The 25,357-nt window shown below is 42.0% G+C and overlaps 3 protein-coding genes across 5 annotated transcripts; 1 reads left to right on the plus strand and 2 right to left on the minus strand.

Annotated features, from left to right (window-relative positions):
• Positions 1-316: 316 nt before the first annotated feature.
• On the minus strand, positions 317-13,386 carry zdbf2 (zinc finger, DBF-type containing 2). 3 transcript variants are annotated; one of them, XM_031582768.2, is made up of 6 exons: positions 12,752-13,386; positions 11,732-11,948; positions 11,575-11,620; positions 11,081-11,177; positions 5,846-5,973; positions 317-5,531 (listed from the first exon to the last, which is right to left on the minus strand). In XM_031582768.2, exons 2-6 carry the CDS (start codon positions 11,766-11,768, stop codon positions 3,077-3,079), a joined length of 2,763 nt encoding a protein of 920 aa, XP_031438628.1. In that variant the 5' UTR covers positions 11,769-11,948; positions 12,752-13,386; the 3' UTR covers positions 317-3,076. The 3 variants fall into 3 exon arrangements, with proteins under 3 accessions (XP_031438628.1, XP_031438627.1, XP_012691117.2); XM_031582767.2 differs by having other exon boundaries at positions 11,732-11,777; positions 11,860-13,386; XM_012835663.2 differs by lacking the exons at positions 11,081-11,177; positions 11,575-11,620; positions 11,732-11,948; positions 12,752-13,386 and adding an exon at positions 9,936-9,969.
• A 148-nt stretch (positions 13,387-13,534) lies between these two features.
• eef1b2 (eukaryotic translation elongation factor 1 beta 2) lies at positions 13,535-15,967 on the minus strand. Its single transcript, XM_012835688.3, has 6 exons — positions 15,807-15,967; positions 15,144-15,266; positions 14,820-14,946; positions 14,580-14,646; positions 14,203-14,331; positions 13,535-13,744 (listed from the first exon to the last, which is right to left on the minus strand). Exons 1-6 carry the CDS (start codon positions 15,884-15,886, stop codon positions 13,590-13,592), a joined length of 681 nt encoding a protein of 226 aa, XP_012691142.1. The 5' UTR covers positions 15,887-15,967; the 3' UTR covers positions 13,535-13,589.
• Positions 15,968-16,567: 600 nt separating this feature from the next.
• ndufs1 (NADH:ubiquinone oxidoreductase core subunit S1) lies at positions 16,568-25,326 on the plus strand. Its single transcript, XM_012835684.3, has 19 exons — positions 16,568-16,646; positions 17,363-17,445; positions 17,667-17,758; positions 17,974-18,081; positions 18,234-18,310; positions 18,420-18,501; positions 18,631-18,761; positions 19,104-19,289; positions 19,512-19,646; positions 19,890-20,004; positions 20,251-20,396; positions 21,286-21,414; positions 22,738-22,867; positions 23,001-23,161; positions 23,358-23,512; positions 23,748-23,923; positions 24,212-24,346; positions 24,461-24,533; positions 24,858-25,326. Exons 2-19 carry the CDS (start codon positions 17,367-17,369, stop codon positions 24,947-24,949), a joined length of 2,202 nt encoding a protein of 733 aa, XP_012691138.1. The 5' UTR covers positions 16,568-16,646; positions 17,363-17,366; the 3' UTR covers positions 24,950-25,326.
• Positions 25,327-25,357: the final 31 nt, after the last annotated feature.

Here is a 25,357-nt window from a genome sequence, read left to right on the forward strand (position 1 = left end):
CTCAAGGGAAACGCAAGTAGGCCTACTCGTGATTCACATCCAGAAAATGCCAGAGCTCATGAGTAATACAACAAATTATGAGTTTCTGTTGCCAAAATGTTATGATGATAGTTTCAATATATTATCACATGAGAAAACAAACACATTTCACATTTTCTCCAAGGATACTTGTTGTACTAGTGATTTGTATCAAAGAGCAAGTATGTTCTATTTGATGTGTTAATGTGAAAGTGAATAGCATATCACATGATAAGAGCTCTTAAATGTCTGACAAGGTCAAATTGTTACCTGCTGAAAAAGACATCCACAACATTTATTTTGTACTCATCAAAAACTTTAATGTACAATCAATTTAAATAGTCAAGCCATTTGTTTTATTTAAAAATATCCATTCTAAACTTAAAAAAATATCCAGCTTGTTGGTGTAGAGTAAGCACTTATACACAAGACAGTACATTGTCTAATTTGAAAGTTCTTTAAACCCAACTGTGCAAAACTTCACTGAATTCAGCAGATCTCATACCACTTCCTCTGAACTATTTTCTATACCGGCTGTTCCAAAGGAAAATGGAAGCCTGGTCATATATTTGCATTCCATGTGGGGTCAATGTTCCAACACTGCTTCACAGAGAAGCAAAGTGTTTCCAGTAAAACAAGGGAGACATTTACAAAACTTGTTCCAGTGGGCTATTCGGGACTTTCCAGCACTGGTTATTTGTTGGTAATGTGGCAGTGTACAATACAGTTTCCATGTGACTTCCACTGCGCTGACGGCGATAAAAGAATGACAGTCAAAGCTAATGGTTCACATTATTTTCATGCTTATTTGAACCGCTTGGTGCCCCCATACAACCCAGTGGACAGTTACGAAAGGTACCACATCAGCTAAAACAGAGCCTCTTTACAGTAAATTTAACAAATGGGTAGATGTAATTGAGAGGCGAAATGGTGAAATGTGGCGCATTCTTTATATTTGTCCCCATGTGGAGGGTATGTTTCCTTAAAAATGTCCAATGCCTGTAATATGTTAACTGTCACTCTGGGAAATCTCTGGAACGTGAAAGAAGTGATCAGTTAAAGAGGTTTGCCAGTATGAATCCTACCAGTTGTCCTTTTTTAAATGAGTACATAAGATCTTTTTTTCAACGCAGTGGCAGAATAAAGGGCTAGTGTCCCCCATGAATTTAATCAAATTCCCATTGTTTTCAGAGAACAAAAAACACCCATGTCAGGGCACCAATTTGCAATACCCAGCCAGGTCAAGAATTAACAGCACCCGTGATGATCAACAACAATTAATGTAACAAACAAAATACAGTTTCCTGAGAATGACTATAAACAGGTAATGTATGAAAAATGTAGCTTATCAAGGTGAATGCAATTTATCAACATTTGTTTCGCAGTATGAGTTGCTACAGTACATAAAAGCGCTTCTGTAATCGCAACACCAACATGATTCTGAAGGTGAAATGAATTGCTTGGAAAATGAAAAAAAAAAAAAAAAAAACACCAGAACATGCACACCTCAAATTATTATAGAAAATAATGAAGCAAAATCTGGAAATAACAGTCTGATATCTGCAAACTGGTCTGGGTTTTGTGGGTATACTTCAACCACAACATTTTTATAAAATGCTGATTTCCTCAACTCTCCCACAGGACACTGGCATGTAAAAGACTCTGTGGTTAAAGCATTGCTTAGCACAGCACAGGGCATACACTGTGTGCAGTACACAATGTATGGATATGTCATCTACGACAGAAAGGAAAAAAAAACAAAAAACAAAGATGCAAATGTTAATCGTGCCGAATCTTTAAATCGTTCAAGCATGTTCAAAACAGTTTGAACCCATGTACTCAACGTAATGCCTTCCAAATATAACAACAGTTGCCAAAAAATCTGCTCAACGCATTAACTCTTGAGGTATAAACTTTGTTCCGAAATATCAACCAGCCATTTCCTGGACAAAAGTATTTTACATTCAAGTTTTCAGCCAGAACTCAGGTATTACAGATCATTTTCATATTTATGAAAGCAGGGTTGCACCAATTGATTTTTTCTCATGTCAGAGAATGGACTATCAGCGACAGCATTATCAGTCCCACACAGATTTGTATCACCTCTTTATATTTGGATGTTGTTAAGCTGTTTTAATTTCTTGGTATTTCTTCATGAAATAAAAACTTATAAAAACAATAAGGTCAAATTAATAAAAAGACACAGCAATTCAAATGAGCACATTCAGCAGACTGTATACACGTTCAGTTGCAATGATGGATTTGTGTATCCCTTGGAAAAAATACAACACAGAAACACAAAACCTGAACACAGTGATCCGTATCATTACTACTATTCCACTGATCTTGTCATTGGGGCAGGCAATTACTTTGGCAACACTGGATTACCTAAAGGTTTATGATGAGAACAAACACAGCTCTTCATTATTCCAATATGTTTATCTGTTCATACTGTAGATGCACAAATTAATGAGACTCAACCTTGACAAGGACAAGTGAGGCTGAGACACATCTATTTGGTTACACTACAACCAATTCAAGGATTTATAATTATTTATGTTGCTGGGTCCTCAAAATATTACACAGCTTCTAGAAACCAGACCTGACTTCGGCACTTCATGATGTGAGTACACACCTGAAGTCAACTGATTTTAATTTTGGTTCTGAACATGTCTACAGCCAATGTTGAAGTCTGAAACACATCTAAAGGCATGGATGAATGGTTCTGTGAAACTACACAGCTTTGAAGCCAGCACCAGATACTGCATCATACAAAAGAGTTGACTTCACCGTTGCCCATTTGGATGTGTATCACGGTTTTGAAATCTTTCTCCTGGAAGACCATCAACACTATATACTTTTCCACCAGCCCTGCCAATACCACACATGTTCAGCTTCTCAACAGATGGATGATTTTTGTAAACTCTCAATGGCATTATGATCCTCTGATGAATTAAATCTGCTGTAAAGAGACAAGTTTTGCTGGTGGTTTCCCAGGATTGAGGGGTACTTTGAAACACGGCTCTACACACACCCATTTACTGAATAATTCGACTGTTTAGGGTCTCAAACGTGATCGAGTTCTCGGGGAAGCACGGGTGGCAGGTTTGCCCCTAGGAGATGTCCTGCTCCCGGCACACTTGCGGGGATGCACTGTCCGTTGTAAAGACCTTCCTCCCTTCCCTTTGGCCCTAGGCTTGGCCGCTTTTTTTCTCCTTTTGTACGGAGGGGAGGATGGATTTTTTGCTGGCGTCAGAGACCTTGCCTTCTCCCCACACCTCTTCCGCCTGCCTAGCCTAGGACCTCCTGTCTGGTCAGACGTGGAGGATGCCTTTTCGGGGCTGCTAGTCTGGGAGCCAGAGGGGGCCATGGTTGCGCTGTCTGGGATCGAGGGTGCAGGGGTCAGGGTGCTTAGAATGAACCGGTTGCTGCTAGACATGGAGGAGCGGCTGAAGAGGGCCCGTCGGCTGCTGGACAGAGAGGAACCTGGCTCAGAGGGCCCTGCACTGTCGAGGCAGGACCCCGTGCTGGAGGCACAGAGGTCGGCTACACTACTGCTGGCCCACCCCCTCGGAGATCCCCAGGATTCATTCCCAAACTCAAACCCGTACCTCTCTTTGTTATTGTCTGGACTGAGGCTGCGAAACAGCTGCCGCACATGGGGGTAGTATTTCGGTTTCGGGGCACTGGGTGCACCTTTCGGCGGGGACTTTAAAATCCGGTTGGTGAGGTGGTCATAGTATTTCAAAGGGGTCCTTTTGTATTTGTACTTTTGAGCGCTGTCGAGGTCACACGTTTTCTTCTTCCTTCCTCCTCCCGCTCTCCGCTTGCCAGGTTGCTTGCTGATGTTCGGCATGGTATCCGCAGGGGAGGAGAGCACATAAACTACAGTTTTGGGCTGAAGGGGGCTCATGACCTTGCTGTAGGAGTCCGGTAGCCTTAGAGCACAGAGCCTGGTTTTCATTTTGGGCGTTTCGTTTCCAGAGTCTGCCGCTTGCCCCAACCGTTGTGGAGGCTCGGCATCATTCAGCGACGTGCTTGCCCCCTCGACTGTTTTGCGACGAACCACAGGGCAGCTCACGGCGGTAGTCTGAGTCCCGTGACTTACCTTCACCACCTGACAGCGGGATGCGATGCGATAGAGGCGCTTTTGCGGCTGTGTGGTCTGTTCCTTCACTGGCTGCTGTTGGAAGACATCCTCCTCAGAATGTTCCATGAGAGGGAGGACATCTATACAGTCCACTACGGCATCGTCAACCTTCTTTTGGGGTTGAACGTCATGTGTTTTTCTGCGTGTCTTTCTTCTTCTGCGGTGTTTTCCATATCGAGCCAGAGACTCTGTCTCAAAGTAGCAACGGAATTGGCCCTCGCGGAACTCCTTCACCAGAGAGTCGATCTTCAGGTCATCCTCCTGCATCACCTGGGCCCACGTCTTTCCGACAAACGTCGGCGGTATGTGAGGGAGGTCAGGCAGCACCTCCTCTGCTTCGCTGGCAGTCCTGTCACCAGTCTCCCTAACCTCCTCCACATCCTGCACAGGCTTCAGAGCAGAGTCAAGCTGGCTCTTGTACTTCTGATCCTCCAGGCTTATGTGGGTCTCCATGAGGCCTGCAAGGTTTTTTTCTTCCACCTTTGTGGCTCCCAGGGTGGCCTGCAGCGTGTCGTCCCACCCCTTGCTTCCCGCCGAGTTGCTCATGGAGTGCAGGCTCAGATGGAAGCTTCCCTCGTCATCATCATCGTCGTCGCTGTCTTTTTTCTTCTGCTCACGGATGCGCCCGTAACAGTGGATGTCGATCACCTCATTGATCACTTGATTGATCTGGTCGGAGACATCTGAGAAGGTGCGCTCTCTATGCGCACCTTTCCAAGCAGGCATTGCTGGAGCCCAGAGCACAGGGCTCTCAAACCCTGGTTTGCTGAGGGCCTGGGCTTTTGACGTAGGGACTCTGGAAGGTTGTGCTCCAACAAGAGAACCAGAGGCAGATTCATTTCCTTCACGTCTGTTGGTCTTCTTGTTAGCTTTTCTGTGCTGAGAATGGGAGTTACTAGGCTGCTCAGGAGTTGGGTCTTTTGAATGCACAGGCTCTGTGGGCAACTGTGTTTGTGCGCTACCTAACTTTGTAGGTACTTTTGTGGTGTGCTTGGAATGGGACTTTGACTGCGAGAGGGTTTGTAATGAAGTACTACTAGTCCTGTGCAAAAACCCTTGTGTGGGTGAGTCCTTTCTGGACAGAAGTGGATTAAGATGAGTCTTAAAGGTGTCCAGGCAACCTTGAGTACTTGTTGTGGGAATATCTACAGCCTTCGTGGACGTGTGGACGGCCATTGGTGCATCTTTCTTTGGGGCCAAAGAGGCCTTCTGCGTTGGTGGACAGGATTCATCATCCGAGCTGGGCATCTCTTCTCGAGTTCCAACAGATGCTCCATCATCCTTTGATCCACAGCAAAGTTCTGAAAGTTCCTCCCGTGGGGCCGGTAAGGTGGTCAGATGTGGCAGATCTGCATGGGTCGGCCTACAAAGAAGAAAAATGAACATGCAGAAGAACATTATAAACAATATAGAGACGGACAGTTCCCAACCACATTTCATCAAGGAATTCACATTTTTAGCACCCACACTGCACTGGGATCAAGGCCTATACAAGTTCTCACGTATGTAAGCTAGATAGCTTTTAGCAGATTCAACTAACCTCATAACCAGCTCTGAAAAAAAAAATGTGGGTTTTATTGTACCTAACTGAAGACAACTGGACAAACAATTGGTAACCGGAAGATGAAAAAGCAAGTGGTCTTCCTTGAAGACCATGGATACTGTAGTACACAGTACCGTGTGTCGTTGTATTGATGCGGATGGTGCCTCATGACATCCTTCAGGAACCTGTCCATCAGACTCCCCATGGCAACGTTACTCCGAGCAGCCCGAACTACCTCTCTGTGCCTAGGACTTATGATGTGCTGCAGACAACAGAAAGAAAGACAGTTATGCCACAGTAGTCAAGTGCCACTCACAATTTTTTTCAATGGATTCTTAAGAGCTATTTGGTGGAGCATACGGAGTGGAAAATACTTAAGTTATGAAGATTAATGAATACCTATTGGACTGTGGGAGTGTTCAGTGGCAAGACATTACTGACTATTGGGTTTATACTTCAGCAACAGGAGGAGGTAATTAACCAACAATGATGATGCCTGACAATAACCTGATAATGAAATTATCCTGACAATTGACAGGATATGCAATGTAAAATACAGGGGTGCAAACTCATCAGGGATGAAAAAGGTGACAACGATGCGAACCCCCTAGGAGGGTCCGGGGCATGCTCCCCGGGGGATATATTTTATATATAAGAACATTTTGCACATTTTAAAGTTCAATGCATCAATCTGGTGCACTTTGACAACAAAATTATGAGGCTAGATCTATGAAGAACTTTGTGCTGTTGTAAACAATTTTGTGCTCTGGTAACAGTTTAATCATAAACATTCCTGTGTTGAATGTTGCACGGGCACAGGCCAACCCAACCACCCACCCCAATACCCTCCCGCCTACCCACTCCAGTCCACTTCACATTACGTCACAGATCTCCATGAGGCAGGGGCGTTTCTAGGATTCAAAGAAAGGGGGGGCTTAGCCCCAAGGGGAGTGGCATGTTTGCGCGCTGCAATTTTTTTTTTTAAGGCCCATTTGGGGCCGCGGATATCCATTGTTTCAGACAGTTCATAGATTGGTTTAATCAGAAAGAGTGTGATTTTGCTCTGTAGTTTTGCTTGCATTCAGTATAACACAAGAGACAGAATGACAGGGTCATAGTGAAATTTGACAACACAAATATACCAGCTGTGGTGAAATGACCTGTTCTGAGCACCAAAACTGTCCTGTGGGTAGCTCTTCAGCTTAACCTGTCTGGGCCCTGTGTCTTTTTCACCTAAATCATTAGTTGCTGCAGCTGCTTGGTCTGTCTCTTCCTCTCTCTGACTCTCTGCCTCAGCCTCTCCTTCTGCATGACCCTTTAAGATAAGTTCAAACATTGAAACATTAACTGATCGAAATCCAGAAGCCAATTTTATGACTTGGCATAAAAATATCATGTAATAATCTAGTTTAGGCTAACCCTTGGAGTAGCCTAGGCCTGACAACAAATGCCTATACATTTCTACCACAGTAGAAGAAAATTAAAAAAACTCCACTCATTTCCTTCTAGACCTGTAGACCACTAACCTCCATCACACCGGCTCCTTCAGCCCTGTCAATCTCCTGCTTCTCTCTCTCATCTGACTGGGCGGAGCTACCACCTCTCCTAAAGAATGTTCTTATATCCATCTGGTCAATGAATTGGATGATATACCGGTACAATAGCGTTATGAGGGACACTATGACATTTAGTTTTCACTAGCATTAACTGATTATAAATAACAACATTCTATAGGGACTGATAATATTGTTTTGAAATACTAGAGAGATATATCAATGCAAAGAATAGAGAGATAGTTATTTCTTGTATTTCGAATTCGCTCGTTCACACTCTTGCTAACTGGTGACAGTTTCTAACAAAGTAGCAAGCTAGCTTAGTTTTAACATAGCCCACTACAATATTCGCTTTCATTTGCCTCATATCAAGTAAACCTAAAGCAGGTAACACTCGTTAACAACTACAGATAGCCACATTCTATAACTTCTTGTACTTACAATTTCACTCCGTGCATAATTTACTTTGAACTCCTTGTATATAATACTGGCTGTCGTTGACGAGAGACGGTACTAGTGCCCGGGGTTTATATCGTAAAGTATGATGAAAGGCTATTGGAGTATAATTTGAAGGGGGAGTAAACATACAAACCAGAACGCACGCATATAAGTAGCATGTTAGAGTTATAATTAACTTGTCCGTGTGAGAAACAATAGTTTAATTTTTTTTATAAAAAAAATGTTTAAGCCAATAATGCCAAATGATTTGGGGGGGCTGAAGAACATTTTAGGGGGGCTTCAGCCCCCCTAAAATAGGCCTAACGACGCCCCTGCCATGAGGTATTAAGCCAAAAAAAGGGCCAACTATTGGAACAGAAAATCAGGCATGGCCTAGCTTCTCCGTGTTCTTGGAAAACTGTGACAGTGGGAACACATATTCTTTTCCCTTTACATTACTCTTTGAGTCTAGCTTGTCAGGACAAGGCCCATTTGCACCTAACTCCTGGCTCTAGTTGAGCCACAGTAATGGCATCCTCCTCCTAAAATTCTCTCATTCTGAAAACAAACTGAAGTAGGAGAGTGGTAAGTTTGTTCAGTTGCAGTGAAGCGCCTGCAAGTAGAAAGCGGGTCAGTGCTTCAGATTACATACACATAAGGACGTGTGGTCAGGGGAGGCAGAGCCTCATGGAAAGTAAAAGTCATCATGAAAAGTAAACACAAATAATGATAAACTAAAATATTAATATGTATCTACTGATCTGTGCTTTAAATTAATGTTTTGTATGATTCCGATCATTTTTATAATCGAAATCGCTGAATTTGACCATGTCCTGTGCAAACAGAGAGGCGACTCGCGATGTGAGGCAGCAACGAGCTGCGCCTCATCTCAGATTGTGCAATCCCTCACACACTGGGTTGAGCGCATGCCTTTTGCTTTCTCATTGTTTGTCATCACCGAAATATTTGTAGACAATTTTATTATATGTCGTTTGTATCCATAGAATAGGTAATGTAGTGTATTTCACGTATGTGAAGAAGCTATTTAGTCTTGCTGATCTGTCATAAAACCACAGTGAAAACGCACATAGGGGAGGCAAACCTCTGCCTCAATGAAGGAGCCTGGAAAATGGATTTCCAATCCAGTGAAGTGATAAATACATAATGGGAGACCAATGCCAGAGCTAAAAGGTTTGCTTTAAACGACAGGACAGAAGATAACTTTAGCAGCTAAACTCCGGACCAAACTCGGCTGACGGCCATGTCTTGCGTTTTCACGCTTAGATTTTTCAAAAGTTACCGAGAAAAAGACACTGTACTATCCGATAACACCGTTATTGTAACCAGCAAAAATGGTTGATGTGATTTGCGAGGCGTCTGTCAGCCAATTGTCTGACTTTAGCACGTTAGCCTATGTTAGATAGCATAACGTTATTGCAGCGTACCAACGTCACACGTTACCGTAAATGCCATCTTAAAAAGGCCGCTCGAAACCAACGCTTTCACCCGAAAGACATGTGTCGCTACACAATGGTAGTCCTTTGGGATCGTAGTCCCTCACATTGCGCATGCGTCATTTTGCGACACTGTCGACTGTAGTCGACAGCGAAGCCGCGCGCGCATGCGTCACAACGACAGATCCGTTTTCAATCATGGAGAAAAGCGACGAAAGCCAGTTTTTTGAAAACATGACCATTTATTTAAAAACAAAGAAGATGTCACAGTGGACAAAACAGATGAGGTGGAGGATCAAAAAGTCTCTCCCCAGTTTCGTTTCATATGTTGACGTAGAGCAGTGGTTCTTAACCTGGGTTCGATCGAACCCCAGGGGTTCGTTGAGTCACTCTCAGGGATTCGGCAGGGGTCAAGACACACACAGTTTTTGTCGGCCGTCAAAAAATTGGCTGCCGACAATTTGGCAACACACAATTTTTCTTCGCCGTGTTAGATTAGTAAAAATGTGCATTTCTGAACTTGTATCTGAAAGGCAACAGCAAAAGTCACAATGATTTGCAGTAAATATTCATTGAGTTATGTTTTTGTGCACTAATAGAATATATACCTATGTTTTGAAGAAATCATATTTTATTTTTCCAATTACGAAGGGTTCGGTGAATGCACTGATGAAGCTTGCAGGGTTCAGTACCTCCAATACGGTTAAGAACCACTGACGTAGAGCCTTATGCTGTTAGCCGTTTACAACATAATTAAATATAACAATAAATATACTCACATTATGCGTTAAGACAAGCCCCATATGTTGACGTTTAAACCGTTTACAACATTATTAAATATTACGTTAAATAAACCTACATTATGCGTAGGTAGATATGTTGATATTGAGCCTTATGCCGTAAACCGTTTGTGTCTGAGCATGCGCAATGTGAGGGACTACGATCCCCCAAAGGACTACCATTGTGTAGCGACAACAAGTCTTAATACACCTGTCTATTACGGCATTGAGGCAGCTACCTTCCATTTCAAATAGCGTGCCTGTCGTGGTGGGTGACATGGGTTGGCCAAACGAACAAGCTTGGAAAAAATATTCATGACAGCTTGCATTCGCAGATTACTTGGAGGACCCCCCCCTCCCTAAAAATATTTTTATTGCAGATCTACACGAGTCACACAAATGACCTATTTTGGCTCAGAAACGGCGAATTTCGTCGAAAGGTGACGAGTTTGCACCCCTGAAAATAACCAAATTGACACCTTTTCTATCTACTTTATAAATACATATGCTGTATGTATTTTAATTTGGTTAATATAACCAATAAGAAGTTAGAAGCAGCACAAAATGTTGAAAATATATGCTTAGCTAGCTGTTTTGAACTGCTGAATTGAAATGTTGGATTAAGTATGAAGTAGCTGTATGTTAAAAGGTGCATATATGATATACTTAAAAAGAATAGTAAAAAATTTAAAAAATGAAAGAAAATCATAAGGGTACAGGGTGGTGTTCCTATGCGTGAAAGATAAAATCCCAGATTTAATTTTCCTTTTTTTCCCCTACTAAACTTTCCAGCCCATTCACTATTTTCATCAGTGAAAATACTGAGTTTAAAAGCAAGCAAGATGCTGACAAATGGCTGAAGTAGCCAGCTGCATTTATTTACCAGCTATTGCAATACCTCCTTTTCCTGAGACAGGCAGGATGAAAGAGGTGGTGTAGGTATACGGTTAAGAGCGGACAACACTGCAGATCATTTCTAATGACAATTCTGAAGTCGTATGTTTTAAATATTGGCCAACCTCAACAGTAATTGCCTATTCACAAATTTCAAAAAACAGCAAGAACTACAAGACACAAAATCGGTGAAGTCAGTCAACTAAAGCACAAATCATTCACTCCCTGGAAATCCTTCTGAGAGTGCTCACCTGCTCAACACTGCTGTAGAGAACCTGACAGCAGCTGCAGTAGCCCTGCTTCTGGGGTGCGCTGGAGGGGCCAGGGGTGGGCTCTCCGCCACTCGCCCTATAGGAAACCAAAACATCTGGGGTTGATTACTTTACCTTTGGCTACTGAACTTGTCGTCTGCTGTCAAAATGACGGATACCTCATAATGAGACCAGTAACAGTAGAGTTTTCACTCCGTGATCATGCCTCAAGAAATATGTCAGTTTTTTTCTTGTATAACTGTGTTATTTCCATGACTCAACTGGAAATCAACTTTAACTAACTCATTTCAGTTAATATTAAAGAAAAACACACCAATATTTCAACACAGTAAATAGTACACTCCAGTATGACATAAGAATTAACATATGATCAACAACTATAGAGAACAACTGTCTCACACTTTTAGACTATACATGACATTTTATACATGTACCATACACATTTACACTGTTCTGAAGCTGCATCTGCCTACCTGCGGGCCTTATCCAGCTTGCGTGGTGGGTCCTTCTGTCCATTGTCTATAAGTAAAAAAAAACGCCCAATTTTAGGTAAATAAAACAGTATGCAAGAGCTGATAATGCTTGAAGTTTCTCATATTTAATGTTAAAGTAGCTAAAAGCCTATCTTACCTTTACCAGAGGGGGAAGGTCCCACCTCAAGTGGCATCGTATCTGTCTAAGGGAAATATGCAGGCAATGGGTCAAAAGGCACCATATTGATGTTAGAAAGGGCGACACTGAACAATGTTAATGCTTACTTGCCACTTGTAAGTAGGACAAATGTGGGCTTTACTCGACACACTTGTCGATCACATGACATGCGAGTCAAGGAGCTCACAGGCCAGATCTGAACACATGGAAAACACAGAATTAACACAGTGCATTGCACGTAACACTTTAATTTCATTTAAATGTACATTGATATAATGATATTGACACGCAGAGCCCCAATAAGGAAATCATTCTCAAGTGTTATGATGCAAGGTTTAGCTTTAATAAGGGTGGGTTTGGTTTGATTATTGCTGTACACATGCGCTAGATTCGATGACAGACGACAACTGATTGAAACGTGTCCATTCCGAAGTCAGCTGCCATCTCAGCAGAAGTTTTTAATGAACCATTCTCATGAGACCACTGAATTCACCGTTTCTGCCAGATGTGCATTACAACGAATAGCATACAGAAGACCAGAAAGACAAAACACCTTGAACATAATGCCAGTAATATGGTACACAGCAAACTATGTTGTTCTTACAAATGTTCAATGCAAGCGTAAAACTTTCCTAACCTCTTAAATTAACTCCAGCTGTTTTTCCTATGAATTAACAACCTCACTACTCTTTATTCTCTACAATTACACAAATAAACGTTTTCTGCATTGAACCGACTCGCTCTTTACCTGGCTACTTGAAATCAACAAACTTATTAGGATTTACCGACATGATCTCAGGTTTGCGATATCTAACTTCGTCCTGATTGGCCAGGACATCGGCCCTTTGGCCTGCAATATACAAATCTTTAAAGCCGACAAGTCACTGCTGACACAGGAATTTCCTGGCATTCATTTCATTTTACTGGTAATGTCTTTTTGTGAATTTTACGCTCTAATTGCAAAAATCTATAACTTTGAAAGAGATACAAGATACTTACGATCATATACAAACGTGGCTCTGCATTAGCTGGCTAGCTAGAAAGCTAGCCCTTGAGGTTGAATTCGGCCCGTCGGTTATTCGTGCACAGGCGTGGACACACATTAATGTAAAACAAGTTGACGTAAAACACCGAGTCACGAACATCTGTCTACGTTTCACACAGAACATATAAATCAAATCACTTGAAGCAATTTTGCACGTTGTTGACATGCCATTCAGCGCCCATCGGCATCCGTATTTTCGCTCAGCTCTTTCCTGGAATGACGTAAACGGATATTGCAGGAACCCGCCCAATCATGGTCAAAGCCGCAAACCAGGAGTTGTTTTGAACAGTAGGCAGAAAGCGTGTTTGCGATTTGCGATCACTTCATGTGGTAATCTTTGAAAGCACCAGTTTACCCTCCGATTTAATAATGCAACTCATTTTACGTCCTCTGGTCAGCCATGACTCAAGTTGCATTGTTCCATGCCAGTTCATTTGAGTCGAACCTGTAATGGAATTGGCTCCTCTGAAGGAAAATGCCATTTTAGCTTTCAGACCAAATTGAGTCACCCGGTCAAGTAAAGCCCGTAGCATTGGCGATGCAGGTTCAGCACAATCTGTACTAAGGCAACTTTCATTTATTTATATATATATAATAAAAAAAAACACTTGGACACAGTGGTTAATCAAAAACGTTACATTTCCTGCAAGAAAGGGGTCAATATGCACACCCACTCCAAGTAAGTAATGTGGTTTAAGTATGAGTCGCGTCCAAAAATGACAAATAAAAGCACAGGGTCAAGTGTCTTGAAGTGCCTTTTATTGCATGTCTGCAACCATCTGCTTTGGGGCTTTAAATTTTGTTGAAGGCAGCAACATCCACAGACTGCACATAGTCCTCAAAAGCAGTGATCGCCTCTTCCAACTGATCTGTTCCAACTTTGTCATCCTCAACCACACATCCGATTTGCAGTTTCTTGATGCCGTAACCAACTGGAACCAGCTTGGCTGAGAAGAAAAACGATATCAAGAAAATTGATTAGGCATAGTTCATAGAGACGGAAAAAAAAAAGAAAAAAAAAAAAGAGCCCCTTCGACCTGAAGAACAAAGTGGCAGCATATTGAAAATGAAGCAAATCAGGATTCACACTAAACAAATGAACAAGGTACTCAAAATAATACTATATGAAAAGAAATGATGTAGTTCCAGCAATACTATGGCTGTTATCCGGTAATAAACCCCTTCATTAAATAATAACAGGTACACATTTCTTTCTAGGCTTTAAAGTGAAGTGCAATTATTGCAGAGATCTGTAAGTAGTTTTGAGACACAATCATGAATTATTCAGCTATAGTGGATGGATTGAGATGGAAAATACCAACATTTAAAATTACATTTCAACATCAGGAGTTGAAGTGCAAAACTGAACAATGGATAAAAAATAAAAAATAAAAAAACCTCTTACAAGCCTGGGCCCAGATAAGGCCGTCCATCTGAATGGTTCGTACACACTCTTCCATCTTAACCATGTCCGTTTCATCATCCCAGGGCTTGACGTCCAACAAGATGGAAGACTTGGCGATTAACGTGGGTTCTGTGTGGACAAGGATGGAAAAAAAGGTTACAAGAGTACAAGGCATTGTAAAAAAAAAGAAAAAAAAAGTTACACATGGTTGGCAGTGTTCAGAGATAAAAAAGTATCCATCACAAAATCAGCCGAAAGATGGTGAAAAACTCATCATTAGACCAACCAAATGTATGCAGTTCAGTGATGGTTCACTGAAACATTTAACTGAGCATTGTACAGCCATACTTCAACAAAATCAAACAAAGGACACATACTTTTGGACTTCTTTGCGTTGTAGGCAGCCACCCTCTCCTCATTGAGCCTCTTTGCCTCTTCACTTTCCTGGGGGAAGAGAGATCTTGATCAATCTCAGCGATACACACCATGAAATGCATGGCTACAACACACTGGTTATCAGTGAGAAAAGATGTCCATCACAAGTTCAGCCGAAAGATGGTTAAAAGTCATCATTTCACCAGTGGATGTATGCACCAACGGAAGAGAGGGAGACATACCTCCTCCTCCTCATCAGAGCCAAACAGATCAATGTCATCGTCGTCATCAGCAGCATCACCACCACCGGTTGTGTCTTCTACACCAGCTGGTCCATAATGACCAAGTGCTTTTTTCAGTCCTGGGAGGCTGAAGGAAAGAACATCTTATACACAATACTTGACCCATTTATCCATTTATGCATTTTCTGTCTCCAGGCGTGTCAGAATTGAATAGCTGTGCATCACATACTCAGGCGAAAGATGGTGTAAATGATCATCATTACATTTGGTGACATGGTACAACGGTCAAAATTAAGCCTCCACCTTCTCTGGTTTAAGACATACCTGGCCTTCACTTTCTGGAAGGACTTGATGTGGTTGTACCAACGCAGAGCATGGCAGAGGTCGGCTGATGGGGCCCCAGAAATTGCGTCGAACACAGCGACGTCGGCTTGAGAGGGGACATACCTGAAAATAAATTGCATAATGAAGTGTATAGTAAGAGTAGTATAGTAATATATTGATACTAATAGATAAGAATAAACCAACGTCATAACTACAAGGCAGTGATTGAACTGCAAGTTGTAAGAACAGGGAAACCAGCTCCAAATAATTTAAATATATGTTGCCATATAATAATAATTGCATATTAATAACAACGTCTCATTGGTAAGACGTCTGTTAAGTAACTTGAGATACTAACGTTAGCTGTTTGCTCCTGAAGACTTTCGGCCTAACAATTAGCAAACAAGCCACATCCACATCTTAAGAAAAACTCGTAGGGCAAGACATTGTGAGGTTTCGAGGGGATATTAAAATGTTGAAATACACCAACTTCCAAGTCAACAACGCTAAATATGTGCATGGCTATCGTCTTATTGGCCGTCTTTCCAGTGGTAAGTAATTACTGTTAGCTTCTGCGAATGTTAGCTAGCTAGCTAGCTTGCAAATCATAACCAGTCATTGTAAATAATGTTGATGCAGTCCCCTGCAGGTGGTTTTAATTACCCTTCGATGTAACTTTTGTCTGCCAAAAAGTCATTTAAGACTTTAAGTCCAGTTGGGGATTTCAGATCACCGAAGCCCATTGTTAGTGATCTTAGCCGGTTTGCTAGACCTCGTGTGACGACGTGTATCTCCTACCGGTAGGAAGAGCGAAGGGCCGGCGTAGGAAGGAGAGAAAGGATTTATACGCGGGTCCAACTTTACTTGACTCCTCCTATCACATGGCAGCCAGCTACTTCAAAGAAGAAGCAGAAGACATGGAAGCTACTTTTATTGCAACACTCTTCGTCTAATAGCGAGAGGCTATTATGAAAATACAATTAAACCAACAAAAAACGTCACTGGATACTGGATTCTGAATACATCTAAAAAGTGTCAGCAAAGATGTTTAATTTCATTTGTTAGAATCTCAGGTACAGTTCATAATACTACTGACAGTTCTCTTAGTGGAACAATCCTATTTATAAAGGATAATGGGATGTCACCAAATGAATTAATATGCCAGAAACGTTTGTAAATGATGAGCACCTTTGTAAGAGAAAGAGCGTATAGCTCTCACCGGAAGTGACGTTTCGTCATGCGCTTAAACTTTTTTATAAAACGTTTTATTTTAAATGTTAAGTTGTTAAATCTATGTAGTATTTACCTATATATGTATTTATTTATATGTATATATATATATATATATATATTATAATAGTATATACAGCATACATATAACATTTTGTTGTCAGTGTCGTAGTGATTTGTATATTTCCGTTTTACGACAGTTGATTTACGAAATCGCCAAACCTGAATACAACTGTATCGCTGTTCTGGTCTAGAAGGCCAAATAGCGACAAGGTAAGAATATACAAAACACTGAATTTGAATAATCATTTTCCTAAATGTTGAGATAAAAACAATAATTTGATGGTTGCAAGTAAGGTTTAGAAAAGCATGCATGGGTCGAAAATGAAGTCTAATGTTCCTTCTGTCCTTGACCAGCTACTGCTCAGCTAACCCAGGCTAACCGGTTGCTGTTCGCCTACAAAATGCAGTATGCTTTTGCTAGCTAACTAGCAACTTGTCAACAACACAGCTATATGGGACATGCCAACACATTTCTAACGCCAGTCAACACATAACATTACATATATTACAAATGGGCATGTATTACAGCTTAATGGGTTGGCAATATAATAGTCATACTGTCCCCTTTGTTACGTTTGTCAAATACAAATGGTTTTATGATTTAACGTTACAACTAACCTTCTCTTCTTGGTAACCTATATAGCAAGCTAGCTAAGGCAGCCGTCATGAGCTCCTAACGTAAATAGCTCGTTTTCCATACCAGTTAGTTAGTTTGTGGTGCCTAAAGCGTTTTTTCAGAAGGTTGAATGAATATAGTGTAAAAGCATCATTCCTTAACTTCTGTATTGGGTTCTTTCTGAGGGTAACCAGCTTTCTTGAGTTTGTAATTACAGTTTTGTAAGCTAGCCCCTGGTAGTCTTTGCCAGATTGTGTACTGAAATTCTGTCACTCTAATAAATACTTATGTATTGCTTTGTCTGCTACAGGGTCATGTTGCGTTTGCCAGCCGTCAGCCGTGCCATAGCGGGGTTGGGCCACTCTAAAACATGCCTGGCCGCATCTAGTAATGGTAAGTTCATCTGGTCCCCCGTCTGAACGCTCAAATAACATTACCATTATCTAAGGTTTTATGTATTATATAACTTAATTTAAGTAACATATAATCTGTATATCCAGACGCACAAAATCCTATTTTCGAATAACTTTGGTGAGCAAACTTTATTTGGAAGAGGATTTCTGTGACAACCTTTCTGTGAAGCTCATGTGTTGTTTTTTGTTTTCCTGTTACAGTTCGCGCATCTGTGCGGGCTGCCAGTAACATGGTTGAGGTGTTTGTTGATGGAAAGCCAATTATGGTGGAGCCTGGTACTACAGTGCTTCAGGTAAATCACTACATTGTTAGCAATACCACGTGAAATGTTACGATTTGGAAATCTCTAAAGTAAAAACCTTGATTGCACTTTTTAACTCACTATTAAAATGGTCTATCTAGAACTGTTGTGAGTTTATGATTTGTTCTTGTGAGAGAAAAAGGCTTTGACCACAAACCCTTGTCCCCGTATGATAACTCATGACAACATAATGTGTTTCTCCATAGGCCTGTGAACAGGTTGGTGTGCAGATCCCCCGTTTCTGTTTCCACGAGCGGCTGTCGGTGGCAGGGAACTGCCGTATGTGCTTGGTCGAGATTGAGAGAGCACCAAAGGTAATGCATGTATGAGGGGCCTTAACATGGAAATGTATTCTGCTCATTGGACTGAATCCTACTGTCAAATATTTCTTATTCACCATAGTATAGGTGGATTCACACACTGTATTGCCTAAGCTCTCATTGTCCGTGTTTCTTTTATTTGACAGCCTGTGGCAGCATGTGCTATGCCTGTTATGAAAGGTTGGAACATTCTGACAAATTCGGAGAAGACACGCAAGGCCAGGTATGGCAGTAGAAACTACCAAAATATGAAAGGATTTTTTTTTGCGTCTTGTGAATCATACATATTTGATGTATCCAACATTGGTGAATGTTTGTTTTGTGTTTCATAGAGAGGGTGTAATGGAGTTCCTGCTGGCAAACCATCCTTTGGACTGTCCAATCTGTGACCAGGGAGGAGAGTGTGACCTCCAGGTAATACAAATGTGATGGCTGGGCGATTTTGAGTGTGGAGCAGCTCTAGGTAACAGTATCTCTATCCACCTTGTACTGGTGTGTCAGTATAAGGGTGATTAAGGCATTGATTACGTGTCTAATGTACAGGATCAGTCCATGATGTTCGGCACAGACAGGAGCCGTTTTACAGAGGGGAAGAGAGCAGTGGAGGACAAGAACATCGGGCCACTCATCAAGACCATTATGACCCGCTGTATTCAGTGTACACGCTGTGTCCGGTAAGCATATTGCGGTCTACATACCTCTGAGTTTGACCCTGAGGGGAATAGGGTCGACAAAAAGTAGACTATTAGCATTAGTGCGGGCTCTGCTTTGCTGTAAATCTATATTCGGTACCTTATGATGGATAGGTTTTTCTTGAGAGCTCATGTTGGTGTTTTGTCATTGGCGTGTGCTGGTTGACATTGGTATGACATTGCAGCTTCTTGTTTATTAAAAAGGTACAGATGTTACTATTCTTTGTGTTTTTATTGCATGTATTATTGAAAATATATAACACGTGTCAAATCAATATAATACACATTCCATTCTGATGTATTTATTTCTTCTAATAAACACAGCTTTGCCAGTGAGATTGCGGGTGTTGAAGACCTGGGCACAACAGGTAGAGGCAACTCCATGCAGATTGGCACCTACGTGGAGAAAATGTTCAATTCTGAGCTGTCTGGAAATGTCATTGATATTTGTCCTGTCGGAGCGTTGACCTCCAAACCATACGCATTCACGTCCCGACCCTGGGAGACCAGGTACGAGTCTAGTTTGGAAATGTTAGGTTACCCTAGTTTTCTCTCTCTCTCTCTCTCTCTCTCTCTCTGTCTCTCTCTTTCACTCACACCTACATACACACACAGACACCCACACACTCTCGATCTGTCTGTCATGTACTGTCATTGAGCCAAGGTCACCTGTTGTGTCTGCAAGTGTGAACTGTAGCCTCTTTCCAATGCTTCACTTGTTTACTCCCACAGGAAGACAGAGTCCATAGATGTGATGGATGCTTTGGGCTCTAATATTGTGCTGAGCACCAGAGGAGGGGAGGTCATGAGAGTCTTGCCCCGGCTCAATGAAGATGTCAATGAGGAGTGGATCTCTGACAAGACCAGGTAGGCCTGGGCTCTGGCATGCTCTGTGATGCCAGCATATTTCTGACATTTTGGAGTAGCCCTTGGAATTTTATGAGGGGCAGCAGCTACGTCTGTTGTTCATGTACTTCACGTATGTGTGTTTTATTTAAATTTTTTAACTCCAGTACAATAGTTGATCAAAAGTTACGGTGGTATTGGTTACCATCATCGTAGGAATAGTACAAGTTTTTTTTTTTTTTCTTTCTTTCTCCCTTCCACCAGGTTTGCTTATGATGGCCTGAAGAGGCAGCGTCTGACCCAGCCTATGGTGAAAGATGCCTCTGGACAGCTGACCGCCACCTCCTGGGAGGATGTGCTCACTCGTGTGGCTGGAGTAGTAAGTTCATCATTTGTGTGTGTGTGTGTTATTTTCAGGCCTATTTATAACTAGTAAGACATTGTCCTTTATGTATAAGAGGTCTGTATGCTGAAAATGGGTAGATTCTTGTTTGTGGCGTATCTTCGTATCATCCAACATAAAATCTTTGATTACGACTGTCTGCAGTGTGCTGAGTGTTAAATAAGCTGTCAAAAGACAAACTGAAAATCCCAATGATAAAAAAGTTGGGTTTGAATCCTGCAGCTCCAGACCGTGCAGGGGAGCGAGGTGGCAGCCATCGCCGGTGGCTTGGTCGATGCTGAGTCCCTTATAGCCCTGAAGGATCTGCTGAACCGTCTCAACAGCGACAACCTCTGCACCGAGGAGGTCTTCCCCATGTCCGGGGCTGGGTGAGTCCGCAGCTGTGCAATATTCTCTGAACGTAAAATAGATTTAATGCCGGGGGGTGGTAGTAGAAAAATGGGTTGGGTTTTGAATGCCTTCGTGAGTAATGTGTTTACTATTATTACTAGTATGGTTTGGGGGTTGCAATTTCTGTTTTTTAAGTGAGTATTTATTTTTTAGCCAAATAACTGCTGGACTTGAATAGTTAGTGAAGAGATTTTGAACAGAATGCTGTGTGTCCTCAAAGATAGTGGCTGGATAAATGATCACTCATCATCATCTTGAAGTTCATGGGGTTGTTCTGAATGTATTTGTATTGTTAACTTTGAAGTTGATGCGGCGCCTCAAGGTTTGATTTGCATTGTCTGAATCAAGTCGTATTTGATATGCCCACACAGCCTAGTATTTGTATGTGAACGGTTTGAAATTTGACTTCTCTTCATAATTTGTCGCTAAGATAAGTAAATGGGTGCTGTGATTTGTATTGTTGTCCTCCCAGTAGAGAAGGAAATATGATTGCCCGACAGCACTGTTAGTAGTGCAGTTAGGTGATCACAGATGTTGATTGAGGGAAAAACATTCAAGTACATTTAAAAAAAAAACAAAAAAAAAAACACATTGATTGTCCTTTGATTGAATTGTGAGTTGCATTACTCTCTCAGCAGCAGAAAGCCACCTCAGTTTAATTTAGTCTAATTTCAAATCCAATGTTTTAGTGAGACTTGGGTGTAACAACCTGTGAGTACAGCCTTTATAGGTTAATTATACACCATAATCTACAGATCTGTGGAGGAATCACCAGTATCAGACAGATCTATAGGCAATATTATTGTCCTCACCAGATCTTGAATGTGTAAGTCTAATGTACTGAGCTCTCTCCCCTGTGTTCTGCAGTACTGACCTGCGTTCCAACTACCTGCTGAACTCTCGCATCGCCGGCATCGAGGAGTGTGATCAACTACTGCTTATTGGGACCAACCCACGCTTCGAGGCCCCACTGTTCAACGCACGTATTCGCAAGAGGTACTGTCAGAAATAATCACTCACACATATACACCCCCACATTTTCCATGTTTTTTTTATAATATTGATAGAATCTGTATGAGCACGCCAAAGTTGAAGAAGGGACCGGAGGACCAAGTCAGGTTTCTGTAGTTCATTTCGGTGTGGAGACCCCCTCTCAGCTGGTGCTCAGAAAAAGGCCTACCTGATAGCAGAATATATAGGCATTTATACAATTCAGTCAGATAGAATACAATAGGGCAGGGGATGACCACACCCTATAGGTGAGAGGAAGGGGGAGACAGTGGGGTGAGGGGTTCACCTATGGGGGGAGGGGGGTGATACCAGGGTACAAAGGGTTTTAGCAGGAAGGAGGCTATCTGGGGGGGCAGGGGGAAGGGGTTCACATGCCATTTGTTCAGGTCTCAGTGAGACAGACAGAGTACACATCCAAAATGAGTTGCAGATACAAAATAATGCTACACTAAGTTCATGTCTTTTACAACAACAGAATATCAATATTTCTGGTTCCATCAATATGTTTGTATTCAATTTGAATTTCTGTTTAGTTTTTGTTAGTTTCACCAGCGTGAAGAGCAATTCACTGAATTTTGAGAAAAAGTGTATGGGTTTAGAATTGCAGACTGCACCTTTTTAATACACAATACAGATTTCATCCATTTACATCAGGTACTTAATATGACATGGGCTTTCACAGTCAACCCTACCAGTCTAGTTGACTAAAAACCCCTGATTAACTCCAATGTGAACTCAGGTTGTTTAAAAACGTTACATTCATCACTCATGCTCTGTTTCGCTACATCCTCTTTCATGGATAATGTTATGGATAAGTGTTCCTGTCAATGGTAACTTTGAAGCTGAACTTTAAGAGTTGGGGGGGTTTTCCCTTTGATTTCTATGCCACAGAAGCTGTAACCTGAATTTACTATGCATTCACTTGTACCACTTTAACTATTAAATTCAAAATAGTCGCATAGTACACTCAAACGTTTTCTCCCTGACATATTTTACTTGTTCACTTGATAATAACTAGTACTACTACCACCACTTACTTACTTATTGGTTTTGTTAGTTTTACATTTTCTCTTGGTTAATAATTTTATTGTCAATTTACGAAAATGTGTCATGTAGTGTTTAGTTTTTTTTTTAAGTTAGACATTGCGCTTGCTAGCTGGGAGCTAGCCAGGCCTGTACTGTCTTTAAACATGCCTACTGAACAATACTGAATTACTATCAACATGTGGCGATAAATAATATGATATGCATATAGAGTAGAATCTGGATCAGAAGTATGAGCATTAATGAGGTTTTAAAATGTCTCAGCTGGCTACACAACGAGCTGCAAGTGGCAATGGTGGGACATGAGGTGGACCTGAGCTTCTCCTATGATCACCTGGGCGAGTCCACACAGGTGCTGAAGGACATCGCCGCTGGCACGCACCCTTACTGCAAGGTAAACTAGTGCTCTTGTGGACATCCACATTGGATGATTTTCTGAATCTGATGTGCGGTGGAATTATTTGGGAAAGACAATGACGTCATTTCTAGAGCGAGGCGTTTCTGATCATTTGCCCTTCCGTTGCCAGGTGTTGGCCCAGGCCAAGCGTCCAGTGGTGGTGGTTGGCAGTGGCACGCTGCAGAGGGCGGATGGGGCCGCCATCATGAACGCAGTCTCCACCATTGCCCAGAATGCCCGCGCAAGTAGTGGCGTGGAGGAAGGATGGAAGGTCCTGAATGTATTGCACAGGTCTGCCACACGCACACTCACATGTTCTGTTGTTGCATTTAGAACCACATGAAGGGGAATCATTCATACTGTTACACCAAACTAAAATATATTTCTGTCATGTTGGGCATAGTAAAAATCAGACTAATAGACGCAACTGCTTTGATCGGAAGCTCACTTACTGACTGGTGGGAATGTGTTTGTGATTGACGGACAGAGTGGCCAGTCAGGTTGCAGCGCTGGATCTGGGCTACCAGCCAGGGGTGGAGGCCATTAGGAAGGCTAAGCCCAAGGTGCTGTTCCTCCTTGGGGCTGACAGTGGCTGCATCACTCGCCAAGATCTGCCGAAAGACAGCTTCATCATCTACCAGGGTGGGTTCAGTTGGAAAAAATATGCATGCACACACGCAAACCAGACTCGCATGGACACACGTAGATAGTTGCACATAAACTTAGTTATTCTTATTCTTTTTCTCACAAGCACAGACACAATACATATCATTACTGACTTATTTTTAATGAATTTGTTGGGTTGATGGAGGAGTAGGATATTCCAAAGATTCCATACCTTAAGTGTCTTACCCATCTCTTGGTCACTGATGTACAGGTCACCACGGTGATGTGGGAGCCCCCATGGCGGACGTCATTCTGCCCGGCGCAGCGTACACCGAGAAGAACAGCACCTATGTCAACACAGAGGGTCGCGCCCAGCAGACCCGGGTCGCTGTGACCGCACCCGGAATGGCCCGTGAGGACTGGAGGATAATCAGAGCTGTGTCTGAGGTATTCACACGCTTGCACATGCACAGAAGCTTGTACGCTTCTGAAGAGCAAGTACACTCACATGTGCAAGGAATAGTAACAGCTAGAGTTTACCTTTTTAGTTTAATAATATTTTGGTCTGCTTTACTTTACCCACACATTGAGGCATAACCAACAGTCAAGTCATGTATGGGGGTAATTTGGTGGGATGGACTAAAACATGAGCAGGCATGCACACTGTTTAAAACCCTCTCACACACACACCTGTGGTGATGCGTGTGTGCTGATGTGTGTGTATCCGTGTCTTAGTTGGCTGGTATCACACTGCCCTACGAAACACTGGAAGAGGTGAGGGGCCGACTGGAAGAAGTGTCTCCCAACCTGGTGCGCTACGACGATGTGGAGCAAGCTAACTACTTCAAGCAGGCCAACGAGCTCTCACAGGTCCGCCATTGTAACCACTCCATTTCTTACACTACATCTGCAACCTTCTTGACTTCACTTGAAGTCACTATGCCTACACCTGTCAGTCTTATGTGTGTGGGTTTTCTTTCTCAGTCTGTAGATCAAACATTACTGGCTGAACCCCTGGTCCCTCTTCAGATAACCGTGAAAGACTTCTACATGACTGGTACCTTTTTTGTTTCTTTGTGTAATGGTATTTCTAAATAGAACAGTTGTTTTTCTGTCCAGCCTTTTCTTTGAATAATATGTATGTCAGTGATATGTTGGAATGTAATTATTAGATAATAATATAGTCTGAAAATGTAGGTGTCCATACTACAGACCAGTCTGGTTTGACTTCCTACAGGTGTAAACCTGTGATGTCAGATTGGGAGTTTGATGGTCTGACCGCTTTCTTTTATCTAGTACTTGACTAGTACAGCGCCTGGTGAGGCTTTACGTGCAAGGTTTTATAAAGGTTTGAGCGTAATGCTGTCTGTCTTTCTCTTAGATTCCATCAGCCGTGCTTCCCAGACAATGGCCAAGTGTGTGAAGGCTGTGACTGAGGGAGCAGATGCCGTTGATGAGCCGTCTATTTGCTAGAATACATCGTTGTCTGTCCAATCAAATGCATACCTGTGTGAGACCTCTGTCCTTAAGCCAAACCTCCAACATAAATTCACATACACATGCACAAATACGAATACTTCCGTCACTATCACCTTAAACACACCTCACAAGTGTGTCCAATGTTCCATGCCAACTCTGACCTGCAGTCTCTCAGAACTGGGTGTGTTGAAGTAGTTCAAATACAACAGTGTGAAATTTTATTCTTGCTTTATATATTTAAGTGTGGTATGCTTAGGCAAAACATGTCGTTGTAAAGATTTCATTCCCAAGTGAAAGTCGTGGGGCGCAGCTTTGTTAAAGAAAGCTTATACAAAAGTGAATATGAATAAAACATCTATTATTAAAGTTGACCCTCTGACAGTGTTCTTATGTTTCATAATT

Source organism: Clupea harengus, chromosome 16 (genome assembly GCF_900700415.2).
Source record: "Clupea harengus chromosome 16, Ch_v2.0.2, whole genome shotgun sequence".
Taxonomy (NCBI): Eukaryota; Metazoa; Chordata; class Actinopteri; order Clupeiformes; family Clupeidae; genus Clupea; species Clupea harengus.

Coding starts and splice junctions, on each gene's coding strand:
- zdbf2 (XM_031582768.2), bottom strand. CDS start 11,768: ATGCCACTTGAGGTGGGACCTTCCCCCTCTGGTAAAG. Junction 11,621..11,731: donor ACCTTCCCCCTCTGGTAAAG/GTAAGATAGGCT, acceptor TTTTACTTATAG/ACAATGGACAGAAGGACCCA. Junction 5,532..5,845: donor CATCAATACAACGACACACG/GTACTGTGTACT, acceptor TCTTCTTTGTAG/GCCGACCCATGCAGATCTGC.
- eef1b2 (XM_012835688.3), bottom strand. CDS start 15,886: ATGGGCTTCGGTGATCTGAAATCCCCAACTGGACTTAAAGTCTTAAAT. Junction 14,332..14,579: donor CAACGCAAAGAAGTCCAAAA/GTATGTGTCCTT, acceptor TTGTCCACACAG/AACCCACGTTAATCGCCAAG. Junction 13,745..14,202: donor CCTTATCTGGGCCCAGGCTT/GTAAGAGGTTTT, acceptor TTTTCTTCTCAG/CCAAGCTGGTTCCAGTTGGT.
- ndufs1 (XM_012835684.3), top strand. CDS start 17,367: ATGTTGCGTTTGCCAGCCGTCAGCCGTGCCATAGCGGGGTTGGGCCAC. Junction 23,162..23,357: donor GTCCTGAATGTATTGCACAG/GTCTGCCACACG, acceptor ATTGACGGACAG/AGTGGCCAGTCAGGTTGCAG. Junction 23,924..24,211: donor TAATCAGAGCTGTGTCTGAG/GTATTCACACGC, acceptor TCCGTGTCTTAG/TTGGCTGGTATCACACTGCC.